The 14,194-nt window shown below is 41.7% G+C and overlaps 1 gene segment (V, D, J or C); it reads left to right on the top strand.

Annotated features, from left to right (window-relative positions):
- Positions 1-1,075: 1,075 nt before the first annotated feature.
- Positions 1,076-1,595, top strand: LOC128567505 (immunoglobulin lambda variable 6-57-like). The segment is given in 2 exon segments: positions 1,076-1,155; positions 1,273-1,595. Coding segments are annotated over 2 exon segments (369 nt in total).
- The last annotated feature ends 12,599 nt before the right edge of the window (positions 1,596-14,194 follow it).

Here is a 14,194-nt window from a genome sequence, read left to right as displayed (position 1 = left end):
TATACTTTCTGCATAATTTTTTTCTTGAATAAGATAACTGATTCACAAAAAGAAAGAGAAGAAAACAAATGTTAGAAAATACTCATATTGGCATATTTTTAGATCTCTCAAAATTATATTTCCATAGTTCTAATCAACATTATTCAAGTCAACATGTGTTAATTGAATGTGAGAGTACTAAGTATTGCTTAATATTTCTCTATTTTTACTTAATGTATTGCAAATATTAGATATCCTTTGTGAAGATTAATTCATTTCATAGTCTATCAAAGTTGTAGATATGCCACAATTTTTATCATTAAATCATTATTTTAATTTTGTAAAAAAATAAAAAAAAGGGATGGCTCCAGCCCAGGGGTCTGAGGTTGCTATGAGCTATGACATCATGACACTTTATCCAATGCGACATAGTGAGACTCTGTCAGAAATAAATAAATAAATAATAAACGAAAAAGATATTTGTTACCTCTAGTAACACAAAGTGACTCAAAACATCTGAACCTGAATAGTGTACCTTGGAAAATAAGATATTTGAAGGTTAGATGTACAGTGAACACAGGAAGGTGCGCAGAGATCCCTGAACACTAGACACGTAGGTTTGTTTTTTCCTTTTTCAGTTTTAGCCAGGGCTGGACTCAAACCCACAACCCCTGGCACGTGAGGCCGGCGCCCTGCTCCTTCAGCCACAGGCGCCGCCCTGGACACGTGGTTGAACTGCGAGAGGTGAGGGTTGGGAAAGCACAGGAGCCCTGAGCAAGCGCTAGCCCGGGGCTGACTTGTCTTCTCTGACCACCAGAGGGCGCTGTATTCTAGGCACTTGCTTGGCGCTCCCCAGGGCCTGGGCTGTTTACCCAACCCCAGCTTGTGCTCCCGCGCTTTCAAGGGCGTGAAAGTCCTCCCCCGCCCCCAACACGCACACTCCTACAGTCTCTCCCCAACTGCAGCCAAGGCTAACGTTGCAAATTTGAAGGAGGAGCTTATGCAGCCTCCAGGAAGGGGAAGATTTGCATGGAGATCTCCCACTCTGAGGATCAGGGTGACATATAAGAATTGGTGGACTCAGTTCTGCGAGGCTCCGGAAGCAACGCCTAGGACAGGTTGTCTCCACCATGGCCTGGGCTCTAATCCTCTTCACTCTGTTTGCTCACTGCACAGGTGGCTTCCTTCAGGGAATGCAGGGAGGGGGCCATCTGGGATGACAGCCTAGCCCTCCTCCCGGGGAACAATGTGCGGACAGCCCTCACTGATCCCTGTGCTGCTCTTTCCTCGCAGGGTCTTGGATCCAGGTTGTGTTTACGCAGCCTCAGTCTGTGTCAGGGTCTCCAGGGCAGAAGGTCACCATCTCCTGCACCCGCAGCAGCGGCAACATTGGGGGCAATTATGTGCACTGGAACCAGCAGCGCCCGGGCGGCACCCCCACCACTGTGATCTATAGAGATAACCAAAGACCCTCTGGGGTTCCAGATCGGTTCTCAGGCTCCATCCACAGCTCCTCCAACTCGGCCTCCCTGACCATCTCTGATCTGCAGACTGAGGACGAGGCCAACTATTACTGTCTGTCTAGTTATGATAACTATTATCACACAGTGCTCTAGACTCATGAGGAAGTGAGACAAAAACTCCCCAGAGCTGCCACACCCTGGGTCTGCCTTCAGCCTGTACCCACCACGATGTGCTGCACTTCCGTGTCTCCTGCTTTAAGGATAGAGCTGCGATTTTCTGCTCAAGCGTCCTATTCCCCCAAAACACAAATTTCCATGTCTTGACAAATTGTCTTCTAATTTCTTTGATATCATATCAGGGAGGGGATGTTGTTTAAAATAGGGTTTTTGAGCCTTGGCACTGTTACCAGTGTGGACTGTATTATTCCTTGTGGTTAGGGCTATTTAGTGCATTCTGAGATGTTGAGAAGCATCCCTGGTCCTCACGTATCAGATGTCAGTAGCAACCTAATGCCGAAGTAGTGACAAACAAACAAAAATCTCCATTTATTTCCAAGCATTCAATGGGCATAACATTTTCTAAGTTTGAGAGCTAATGGGTTAGAAGAGCGTATTCTTATCTATTGGGAAGCCTTGGTTTGAATCCTCTGTATGCCAGTCAGCTGTATGTGAGGCTAGATGTATCCTCTCTCTGTGCTTTTGCTTCTGCATGTGTTAAATGAAACACTTACACATAAATCAAATGATCATTTTGGTGGGGGAATAATATTCCAAGCATCTGTGAGATCAGAAAACCTGATAACTCAGTCACACAGAATGTCCTCAGAACCAGCATGGAGTGAATTACTTTTAATCAGACTAGGTGTGTAATTAACATTTCTAAACTTTTCACAAGCACATGAAAATCTAATACAGGTGTCACTCAATTTATGATGGGATTGAGCCCCAATAAACACACTGGAAGTTAAAACTACCCTAAATCTAAATTTTCTTTCCTATTATTCTCACAAAAGTCAAAAAATCATAAGTCGAACCATACTGAGTTGGAGAATAAATCCACTGTCATTTATTCTCTCTGGAAGTATGGTTTCAAGCATGAGTTACAAATATGAAGAAAAGTATGACAAGGTCCTACCCTCTCAGAATTTACATTTCAAGATGGGAATGAGACAACAGGCACAGGCAGCCACGTTACTGAGTGATAACAAATGTCCTTTTATTTCACCAGAGCACCTGTGCTCAGATTTTGGCTCTACCTGTTTATAAGGCATTCCTGTTTCCCTCCATTGTACAGAATGGACACCACTAGCAACACATGAGTGTTTAATTAAATTTAAGTTAATTAAAACTAAATAAATTTAAAAGCCTGTTTTCCAGTTACACTAGTTAAATTTCAACTGCCCAATGCCCATCTCTGCCTAGTGGCCATAACATTTGACAGGTTGGTACAGAACATTTCCATGACAGTAGACTAATCTAATGGATAGTTCTGATGTAGACAAATCTCTTAGTATTTTGTTACCTCTGTTCCCTTACCTGCAAAATGAGATGTTTAAAACCCTAATAAAATTCCAACGTTCCACAATTTCCAACACCCTGCCTGTGGGGAATATATTGAACATTTCAATCCTACTGAAATGAGGCCTGGTTCTGTATAACTAGCTTTGTCCAGTGAAATGAACAGAATGAGATGTGTTACTTCTTAGCGGCAGATGTAAAACTAACGTGTTCAGTGCACCCCATAAAATGTTTTCTGCCAGCCTGTATCCTGGAATGAAAATAAAAGGGACCAGAGGCACAGCCGATTAGGGTTAGAAATGGTATATACATAAAAAATAAGCTTTTGCTTTTGTTATGCCACTGAGTTACTGGTATAATGTTACTGTAACTTACCGTGTCCTATCCTATGCTGAGTTCTATAGGAATTAAAACTAAAAGTATGTGTGGGAGATGGGGATCCACAGTCACAATAATAATGAACTATCAATGAAATATATAAATTTTGTTTTGGTGGCAAACAAGAGACATTGAAAAAATTGCTTAAGGAGGTTGCAGAGATGGTTTTCCATTTTATTCATTGACAAATATTTCATTAAGGTGTTACCTGTGAAACATGGGAGAGAGAATATAATTCTAGTGAACTGATGGCTGTAGCTTAAGAGGTTGAAAAGCTGACTGCAAGTATGGGTTAATTCCCATAGGTGGACCAAGAGGAGAGTGCAGTTTTACATGTGGTCACCAGGGGTCACCTTAGGACAATTTCTGGGCCTGAGAAAGCAGAACACAGCGCTCACTGATGTGGAGTCAGCAGCTGTGTCCTCTCTGTATGTGGTCCCAGCATCTGCTTCCTTGCAGGCTCTGCAGATCAGGCAATTAACTGTCCACAACCGGCCCAGGCCATGTACTGTGGGAACAACACATTTGCATAAACAAGGCCTCCTCTGTGAGACCTTTGAGAATGGATAAGACAGCCTGGGATAGGCTGAACCACTGTGAGGATGGGGGGCTGTGTCCACCATGGCCTGGGCAAGTTTTCCACGCAGCTGTAGGACACAATTCCGATTCTCCTCCTACCCTTACTTTACTGCACAAGTTAGTACAGGCTTCAGAGTCTAGGATCAGCTCCACTAGAGGACCACCCCCTGGCTCAGAACCCCAGCAGGCTAGCCCTAGTCCCTGCCCCAGCACCCACAAGTGTCTGTGTTTGCAGATTCCCTCTCCCAGCCTGTGCTGACTCAGCCACCCTCCGTTTCTGCATCCCTGGGAGCATCACCCAGAATCACCTGCACCCTGGGCAGTGGCTTCCATGCAAGTGATTTCTAGGTACACTTATACCATCAGAAGCCAGAGAGCCCTCCTGGTATCTCCTAAACTACTACTTAGACTCAAATAAGCACCACAGCTCTGGGGTCTCCAGCTTCTTCTCTGGATCCAAAGATGCCTTGACCATGGCAGGGATTCTGCACATCCCTGGGTTGCAGCCTGAGGATGAGGCTGACTATCACTGTCAGTCCAGGAACAGTGATGGTTCTCATAGTAGCACAGACACATGGAGATGGAGACATATGCTCCATAGGCACTGGTCTGTGACTCTGCTGAAACTGCAGGGCACCTACATTGCTCTCATAAAAACAAGAATCTCGGGACACAAATATAAGAGAGTTCTTATCTAACAAAATCAATCAAATAACCTGGTTCTGTGTACCCTCACTGAATCCCCAATAATAAAAATAAAAGAAAAACAAGAATATTCACTCAGAAATTTCCTCCTAGTTTTTCATCAAATAAATAGAAAGAATCAACATTTTGCTCAAACCAACACAAATACAGAAGTGAAATGGTCGAGAGGAATTTATCCTGCTTACCAAGTGTTCCTCTCAATCTTTTCACTTCCAGGGTCTTCCAGACAGCTGACAGGGTGGGATCGTGTCCAGTCAGCATGGGAGCTGACCTGTTGTCCTTCCTCAGAGGCCCTCTTCATGGGAAGGAGAAGATTCATCAGCACCAGGGGAGACTCCTGGTTCTCCCGCTTAGAGTTCACTGCCTGGTGCCTCCTACACATATTTCAGATCTGTCCTCACAGCCAAAGGCAGTGACAGCACCAAGCTTTCTCCACAGAATTCTTGAGGTTGTATCACCAAGAATTAAAATTCAGTTTTGAAGATGGAAACGGGAACCAAAAGCGACAAGAACTTGTGGCTTTGGAGGTTGAAAAATAAATATTTTGATGTTCATTAGTCACCAATGTCAAGTATAGTCCAGGGGGTACAAGGAGCTTATTTCTCCATTCTGATGCCTGGTCTGGATAGAAGTTGTACAGGTGTTTTTAAGCTTATAGGATGCTAAAATCCAAATAATTGTACATCATGAACTATATACTCCTTCCTGTTATCAAAACTAGACAATACCTGTTATTTAAGAAAATTCAAGAAAATTCAAAATATAGCATTTAAAATTTTACCTTCAAAGAAATCATTGTGGATGTGTCTGATGACAATGAGCACAGTGCTGACCTTCCATTCAGAGAAACAAGAAGTGGTCTTGAAACAGTAGGATGCCATTCCCATGAAATTTTGAATATAAAAAAAGGATAAGGATACTATGGCCCAGAAACAGAGTTATTTATCACACTTGCTTGCTGTTAGTTATCATAACATGCTTTGGATGAACAACACATGTTTTTGCTAAAACAGGTACCATACTCATTTGCAATTATCAAGCATTATCTTATCCTCCCAATCATGTACCTTGTCTAATATTTATTATCTGCTTTTATGACATTGCCCTATTCTCAGTGAAAATAAACTTAATTGGAAACCTCAGAGTATTAACTTGCTCTTCTTTTTCAATCACACAGTACATGTCTAGTTGATAACTGGAGCTGGAGAAGAAAATCTTAAACATTCCTCAGATTTGTCCCTTCTTATTTCTTTTTTCCTTTTTCTCTATAACTATCATGCCACAGCTGATCTACACTGTCCTCCTTGAGTGAAGGCTGTCCTAAGTTCATCCTTTATTCTGTGAAATTTGTCTGAAACAGACGACCAAAAAGTCTATATTTTTCTCTTTTATTTTTTTCTTTCCTTTTATTTTCCCTTCCCTTCATTTCCCCTCCCTTCATTTCCTTCCCTTCCCATCCCTTCCTCTCTTTTCTCTTTTTTTCTTTCTTTACTGAAAACATTGATATATTCTCAAATCCATAGAGGACACAGTTGGCAGATCCTCACTGTAGCAACCAATACTCACCATTATGTCCACAGAAGCTCTGTCTCGGGGGCTCCCCTGCAGCTCCCCCATCCACTGCTCTATTTTGCACCACATATAGTATATTCTATTAGACACACGGGTACACATCGCCCTGAGCCTCTCGGTTTGTGGTAAGTCACACAGTAACAATGGAAACAGATACATATTTGTGGCTTGGAAGAAAGATGCTTTTATGCCGAACATCTACAAATGTGGAAATAATTTTAGAATTAGATAAAAGGTAGAGCCTGGAGGAATTTTGAAGAGCATGTTAGCAAAGGCCTAGATTGCTTCCAACATGCAATCTGTAGAAATGTGGGTGCTGACGACCATGCTGGTGAAGACTCAGAAGGAAAGGAGGAAATGTCCTGGAAACTGGAGGACAGAGCACCTTTGCTGTGCTGTGAGGAAATCTCGGCTGGGTTGTGTCCTGCACTTGTGGTGAAAGCTGAACTTGAGGATAATAAACTTCAATATTTAGCTGAGATTTCCAAGCCAAGTGTTGAAGGCATGTCCAAGTTCCTTCTCCTTGATATAGTAAAATGTGTGAGGCATTAGATAAAATGAGAGAAGAACTCTTTAGCAAAAAGACACAGGCTTTGATATTTGGGAGTTTATCAGAATAGACTTGTGATCATGCTGACAAGTTCTTGTGTGTTCCCTCTTTCCCTGAGAGACCCCAGAGGTAACTCAGAATCCCCTGTCCCCAGCTAGCTCCCCCATCCTGGATGGGGTCCAGTCGTCTCCCATGAGGGCTGAGTCAGTAGTGTGATCCTGTCCTCTGCAGGAAGCCAGGTGTCCACTTTTCACACGAGCATCTTCAGAGATGGAGCAGGTGGTCCTCGCTCTCCTGGGGAGAGTGTGATTCAGAGGGCAATCTGTAATCTGTAATTGGAGAGCCTCACTTCACTTTATTCCTATAAGAATGACAGGTACCCTCCCATGTGTGGTGAAGACCAAATGATGCATCACATGTGACATTGTCATCATGAGCCGTAGTGGGCACAGTGCTCACCAGGGCTGCGCCTTCCAGAGATGAGGCTCACGAGTAAATTCCTCAGCTACTGTGGTTGTCATTCCAGGCACCTCCATGCTTTTCCAAAGAGCAGTACCCTTTTATTCCTTCCCCACTCGCTGTGGAGCCCAGGGAGCAGGACAGTGACCCTCTCCCCCCCCACACACACAGATGGCTACTCTCTCCCTGTGGTGTTACACAGACAGGTTACTGTGCTGACTTCTGTCTATGCTGACACCCCTGAATGTGTGGCCATTCCATCCCATCAGTCATAGGAGAGAGATATTTTCAATTTGACGTGAGTCCGTGGTAAAGGAAAAACATTTTGTAAAAATACTCTAGAGAAAGTCCTCCTTTACTCTGTGAGCCATAGTGCATTTGGGAAAAGAAAAACAAAACAAACCAACAATCAAAACAAAAAAACAAACAAAAAAGTATGTTGTGCATTTTTTTTTTTTTTTTACATAGACTCTCACTCTGTTTACTGGGCTAGAGTGCCATGGCATCAGACTCACTCACAGCACCCTCAATCTCCTGGATTCAAATGATCCTACTGCCTCAGCCTCCTGAATATCTACAGGAGCCCTCCACAACACTGAGCTAAGAGTAAGACAGGGTCTCACTCTTGCTTAGGCTGTTCTTGAACTCCTGAGCTCAAGTGATCCTCCCTCCTCAGCCTCCCAGAGAGCCAGCATTACAGGCATGAGCCACTATATCTGACCTGTAGTGTGTAATTCTTATGAGCACTTAGTTTTGAAAACCAAACAGTCATGGTAATGAAAGGTATAAAGGAAATATCTAGGCATGAGCTAAAAAGGCTCCCAAAGATTCCACCCATCAGGAAAGCAAACTGTGGTGGCAGGATACATTTCTCATTTTCTTGTTCACCTAATGGGCTCATTCTGCATAATGTGAGGCCTCTGGGACCTCAGATTTGTGTCTTGTGAGGATTTGCCATGTACGGTACTAGAAGTTCAAAATGCTTGTTGATGAGGACTTCTGCTCACAGGTCTGGGGAAGGCCCCATCTTCCTCACAGATGCTCCCATGAGCCTCAGTGTGTGTCTCACCCATCAGCCTCATTTGTCTAAAGAACACAGCTCAGGCTTCAGCTGGTGCTGATGGAAGAATAAAGACCTCTTGGAGGGGGAAGTGATTTGCACGAACATCCTCTCCCACCTGAAGCCATGGAAGGAGATAAGGAGATAAAAGATGCTCAGGGCATCCCACCCCCAGCTCAAGAGCCAAAGAAGGGCTGTGTCCACCTTGTCCTGGACACTTCTAGTCATGCTCCTTTCTCACAGGTAAGATCAGGCCTCCAAGGCCCAGAGAAACTCCCCAATCTTGTCAGCCCCTCTGGGTCCGAATGCCACATACAGTACCTCGTCCCTGTCCCATGAGAGCCTGTGTTTGCAGGTTCCCTCTCCCGCTGGGCTGACTCAGCCCCCTCTCTATCTGAATCTGTGGGAAGGTCTGTGAGCGTCATCTGCACCCTGAGCAGTGGCTTCAGTGTCAATGACTTCTGGATACATTGGCATCAGAAACCAGAGAGCCCAGTATCTCCTGACATTTCATCTGAATCAGACAAGCGCCCCAGCTCTAGGGTTCCCGGCTGACTGTCTGGATCCAACCAGACATCAGCTGATGCAGGACTTTGGCTCATCTGTGTGTTCTAGTCCAAGGATGAGGCCGAGTATTACTGTAACACATATCACGGCAACCCAAAGACCTTTGCAGTGCAATGAGACAAAAACCTATAAAGGGCTCTGACTGGCTCCTTCCCTGCCCCAGCACTGGGTGGGCTCTCAGAACCACATATGCACAGCCTCATGGACATTGCTCAGTTCTGGGCTGGAACATCCCGGGGCTATGCTCTGTTCCTGCACCTGCCTCTGCACTTGGTGAGCTCTCAGAGCCGCATATGCACAGCCTCATGGACATTGCTCTGTTCTGGGCTGGAACATCCCTAGGGTGCAGCCACTCGTAAGTCTGCAGGAACACTGGGCCCCAGAAGCCCTGTGTCCTGGATGACCCTAATTCACCTCGTAGGTCCAATAATTTCTCCATCTTGGGGTCCTCAGGCTGTCGAAGATGGATCAGGACGTTGCTTATGTCGCAGGGTTGTGGGAGATTAAACAAGGTCACAGAATAATCTCGTCATGGTGTTTGGCCCAGACTCAGCTGCTGTGAGCATCATCACCACTCCCTTCCAGAATTCTTGTCTTCTGATTCTTTCCCTGATTCCTGTTCCTCCTATCACTCCTTTCTGCAAGACTCTTCCATCAAGAAAGGAAATTATAACAGAAATATTTTTTTAATTTTTTTTTGTTTTCTTAGTTTTAAAAAATCTGAATTGCAAACACGGCTCTTACCAACATGACACACGCATACTAGACATGTTACTGAATTGCTGTATGTGTCACTGCCAAGGTCTGCAGGATGGCCATAAAACACCCACCTCAGTGGAAGACAGCCTGAAATGAGGGACAGCACCAACTGCATATCTGGGCACAGTTCAGGGATAAGACTGGACAATGCTGTCCCCTCTGTGACATCCACTTGTCCACTGAGCTCTCTTATCAGCCTGAGTGGGATCTGTCTCCATCATTCAGAGGGCTTGGAGAATGTGCCTCTCATAGTACAGATAGTGTGGGCTCTGGTGGAAAGGAGCATTTGAAAGGACAGATGAGCAGAGTTGGACATTTGTACAAATATTGACGAGGTCTCCATACAACACAATAGCCCTGGGAGAATGCTGACAGAGGATAGTACAGATGAAGAGTAGCAGAGGCTGAATTATGTGACATGATGGGAAAGCCTCTGCTTCAGTCACAATCTAGGTCTTCAGGGTCTACTGTGTGCTAGGTGATTATCCATGAGAGTGTGGGTATGGGGCTCACGCCTGTAATCCCAGCACATGGGAGGCTGAGGCGGGTGGATGGCCTGAGCTCACAGGTTCCAGACCAACCTCAGCAAGAGCAAGACCTGGTCTCTAAAAAATAGCCAGTCGGTGTGGTGGGTGCCTGTAGTCCCAGCTATTTGGGAGGCTGAGGCAAGAGAATCACTTAATCCAAAGAGTTTGTGTTTGCTGTGAGCTGTGACATAACAGCACTTACTGGGGGCATCATAGTGAGATTCTGTCTCAAAAAATAAATAAATAAATAAATAAATAAGAGTGTGTGTATGGGGTGGATCAGGATGGGCTGGTGGCTTAATGAAGACAGTGGCTCCCAAGAGTGGATTGCACTGTGTAACTAGACTAACGAACGGTTTCACCATTTTTTATATTTTAATACCAATGTAATTTTTCTACATTGCTAGACTTCTCTGTACTAAGTTGGGGCCTTCAGTGTATCCGCAGGGTAGCCACACACAATGTGCTCGCCAGGCAACTTTCTATCACACAACCCCTCCCACCTAGCCCTCTTGTGAGTCCCCCTGTCCATCATTTCACACTCCATTTCCATGCATAAACACTATTTAATTCCCAGTCCTAAGTGAGAACATGTCATATTTATCTTTCCATGTCTGAGTTGTTTCACTTAAGATAGCATTCTCAGATTCCACCCACATTGCCGCAAAATATATTATCTTATGGTTATTTTTATAGCAGAATAGTACAGGCAGTCCCTGGGTTAGAAATGAGATAGATACTATAGGTTTGTTCTTAAATTGAATTTGTATATCAGTGGGAATATGTATATTTTCCTATCACCTGTAATGGCCTCTCTTCCTAATTGTTGAGTCATACATCAGTCAGATGTTTGCAACTTGGGGACTGCCTGTATTCCACTGCATTTTATTTACCCTGTCTTCTGTTGATGAACACTTAGGTTGATTACTTATCTTTGCCATTGTGAGTAATGCTGTGATAAAAGTACAAGCACAGGTATCTTTCTGATAAGATTATTTTTTCTCCCTTGAGTACTTAACTGGTAGCAGGATGGCTGGACTGTATGGCAATCAGGGTACTTTTAATTTCAGTTCTTTGATAAATATCTCTACTGTTTTCCATGGAAGTTGTCCTAGTTTATATTCTCAACAAAAGAGTATAAGAGTTTTCTTTTCTTTGCATCCTCATCATTTGTTATTTTTTCTAATCTTTTTAATAGTAGCCCTTCTGATTGGTATAAAATATCTCACTGTGGTTTTAATTTGTATCTCTCTGATGAATAGAGATGTTGGACATTCTTATGTGTGTTTTTGTCTTCTTTTGAAGAATTTATATTCACATTCCTAGCCCAATTGTAATGGGATTATTTGGGTTTTTGGTGGTTGTTATGTCTGAGTTGTTTGAGCTCCTTGTAAATTCTGTGTATTAGTGCCCTGTTGGATATATAGCTTGCAAAGATTTCCCCCCATTTTGTGAGTTATTTATTCACTCTGTTGTTGGTTACTTCTTTTGCTTTGCAGAAGCTTTTTAGTTTAATTAAGCCTCATTTTTCTATTGTTGAAAGTTTAATTAAGTCTCATTTGCTTGTGCTTTTGAAGTCATAGTTAAGAATTCTTTCCCTAGACCAGTGTCCAGAAGAGTTTATTATTGGTTATCTTCTAATATTTTTTATAGTTTCAGGTGTTACATCCAAGTCTGTCTATAGTTTCAGGTGTTACATCCAAATCTACCTTGAGTAGATTTTTTAGATGGTGAGAGATAGGGGCCCTGTTACATTTTTATGCATAGGACAAGCTAATTACCAGCACGATTTATTAAAAAGGGTGTCTTTTCACCATTGTGTGTTCTTGTTAACTTTTTGAAAGGTTAGTTGGTATATGTGGCTTTGTTTTTGGCTTCTTTCCCTGTACTACTGATCCGTGTTCATTTTTATATAAGTGCCATGCTGTTTTCATTACTATAGCCCTGAAGTATAATTTGGAGTCAGATAATAAGATGTCTCCAGCTTTGCCATTTTTGCTGGGGATTGTTTCAGATATTGTGAACTTTACCATTTTTTTCTAATTCTGCAAAAAATTACGATGGTGTCTTGGCAGGGATTGCATTGATTACTTTAATAACATTAATTCTTCCAATTAATGAGCTTGAGATGTTTTTCCATTTGGTTGTGTTATCTACAATTTTTTTTGTCAGTATTTTGTAGTTTTCCTTTTAGAGATATATCACCTCCTTTGTAGTTCTATATATTTTAGTTTTGTCACTATTGTAAAAGGTTTGCCTTCTTGATTTTATTATTAGCTGGGTGTATATAAACACCACTTATTTCTGTATGTTGATTTTGCATCCTGAAATTTTACTGAATTAATTTATCAAATCCAGAATTTTTTGTGTAGTTTTTAGGATTTTGTAGATAAATGATCATATCAGTGAACAAAGGTAATTTGATTTCCTCTTTTCCAACCTAGATGCATTATTTTTTGTTGTTTTCCCTTTGACTTAACTAAACTGGCTAGGACTTCCAGTACTATGCCGAATAGGAGTGGTTAAAGTGGGCATCTTTGTCTTGTTATAAGTTCTTTGAAGGAATGCTTTGAATTTTTCTCCATTTAGTGTGACGTTTGCTGTGAGTCTCTGGTATACGGCCATTATTTGCTTCTATGCCTGCTTTGTTTAGTGTTTTAGTTATGAAGGCACACTAAATTATATAAAACTATTTTTCTGCTTATAATAAAATGTTCTTTGCCCTTAAATATGTTTATACAATATATCACATTCATTGATTTCTATACATTGAGCCACCTTTGTGTTCTGGTATATGACCCACTTATTCACGGTGTAGTGGGTTTGCTAGTATGTTGTTGAAGGTTTTTGTGTCTATGTTCATCAGGGATTTTGCTATGTAATTTTCTTTTTTGTTGTTGCTATTTTGTCCTTGTCTCATTTTGGTATCAGGACAATACTGACCTACTAAAATGATTTAGGGAGAATTTTATCCTCCTCAATTTCTGAAACAGTTTTAGAAGCATTGGAACCAATTATTCATAATATGTCTGGTAGAATTCAGGTGTGAATACAGGTGGCACTTCACTCTTTTTTATTTTTTTAATTTGGAATTTTATTCCTGTTTCAATCTCACTTCTCATTATTGATCTGTTCATTTCTCTTTCTTTCTATTTCAAAACTCAGAAGGTTATAGGTATGTGTCTAGGAATCTATGCATTTCCTTTAGATTTTCCAGTTAGTGAGTGTACACACATGATTATCCATAATAGTCTCTGATGACCTTTTACATTTCTGTAGTATCAGTTGTAATGTATCCTTCTTTATTTCTGGTTTTGTTTATTTGAATCTTGTCTCTAATTTTTTTGTTGATAGTCTAGCTATTGATTTTTCATTTTTGTTTGTCTTTTTGAAGAAATAACCTTTTTTTTTAATCCTTTGTGTTGTTTGTTTTTTGTTCTGTATCTAATTTAGCTCTGCTCTGAGCTTTATTATTTCTTTTCTTCTGCTAAATTTGGGATTGGTTTGTTCTTGTTTTCTAGTTCTTTGACATGTGTGTTAAGTCTCGCAAATTTACAGAATTACAGACATCAACCACCACACCCAGACTTCTTTCATCTGTATTTTACTGTTTTCAGTGTGCAAATCTTGCACCACCTTGGTCAAATTTATTTATTTTTTGGTGCTATCATTTTTTGGTGTTTTCTTGATTTCTTTTTCACCTAGGTTGTTATTTGTGTGTAGAGATGAGTTTTGCATGTTGGCTTTGTATCCTGCAACTTTATTAATTTATTTATTACTTCTAACAGGTTTTTTGATAGAGTTTTTAGGGTTTCTACATATATAGAATCACGTCACCTACAAATGGAGGTAATTTACTTCTTCCCTTCAGATATAGATGGTTTCTTATTTCTCTTTATTTTCTGACTACTCTTACTGGTACTGAGAGTACTTTGTTGAATAAACATGGTGAGAGTGGGCATGCCTGCCTGGTCCCATATCTTAGTGGAGAAACCTTTCAGTTGTTTCCTGTTAATTGTGATGTTAGCTGTTGTTTTCTTCATAAATAGACTCTATTATTTTTGAGACATTTCTTTCT

Source organism: Nycticebus coucang, chromosome 16 (assembly GCF_027406575.1).
Source record: "Nycticebus coucang isolate mNycCou1 chromosome 16, mNycCou1.pri, whole genome shotgun sequence".
In the NCBI taxonomy this organism is placed as follows: Eukaryota; Metazoa; Chordata; class Mammalia; order Primates; family Lorisidae; genus Nycticebus; species Nycticebus coucang.
This window is presented reverse-complemented; position numbering and strand designations above follow the sequence as displayed.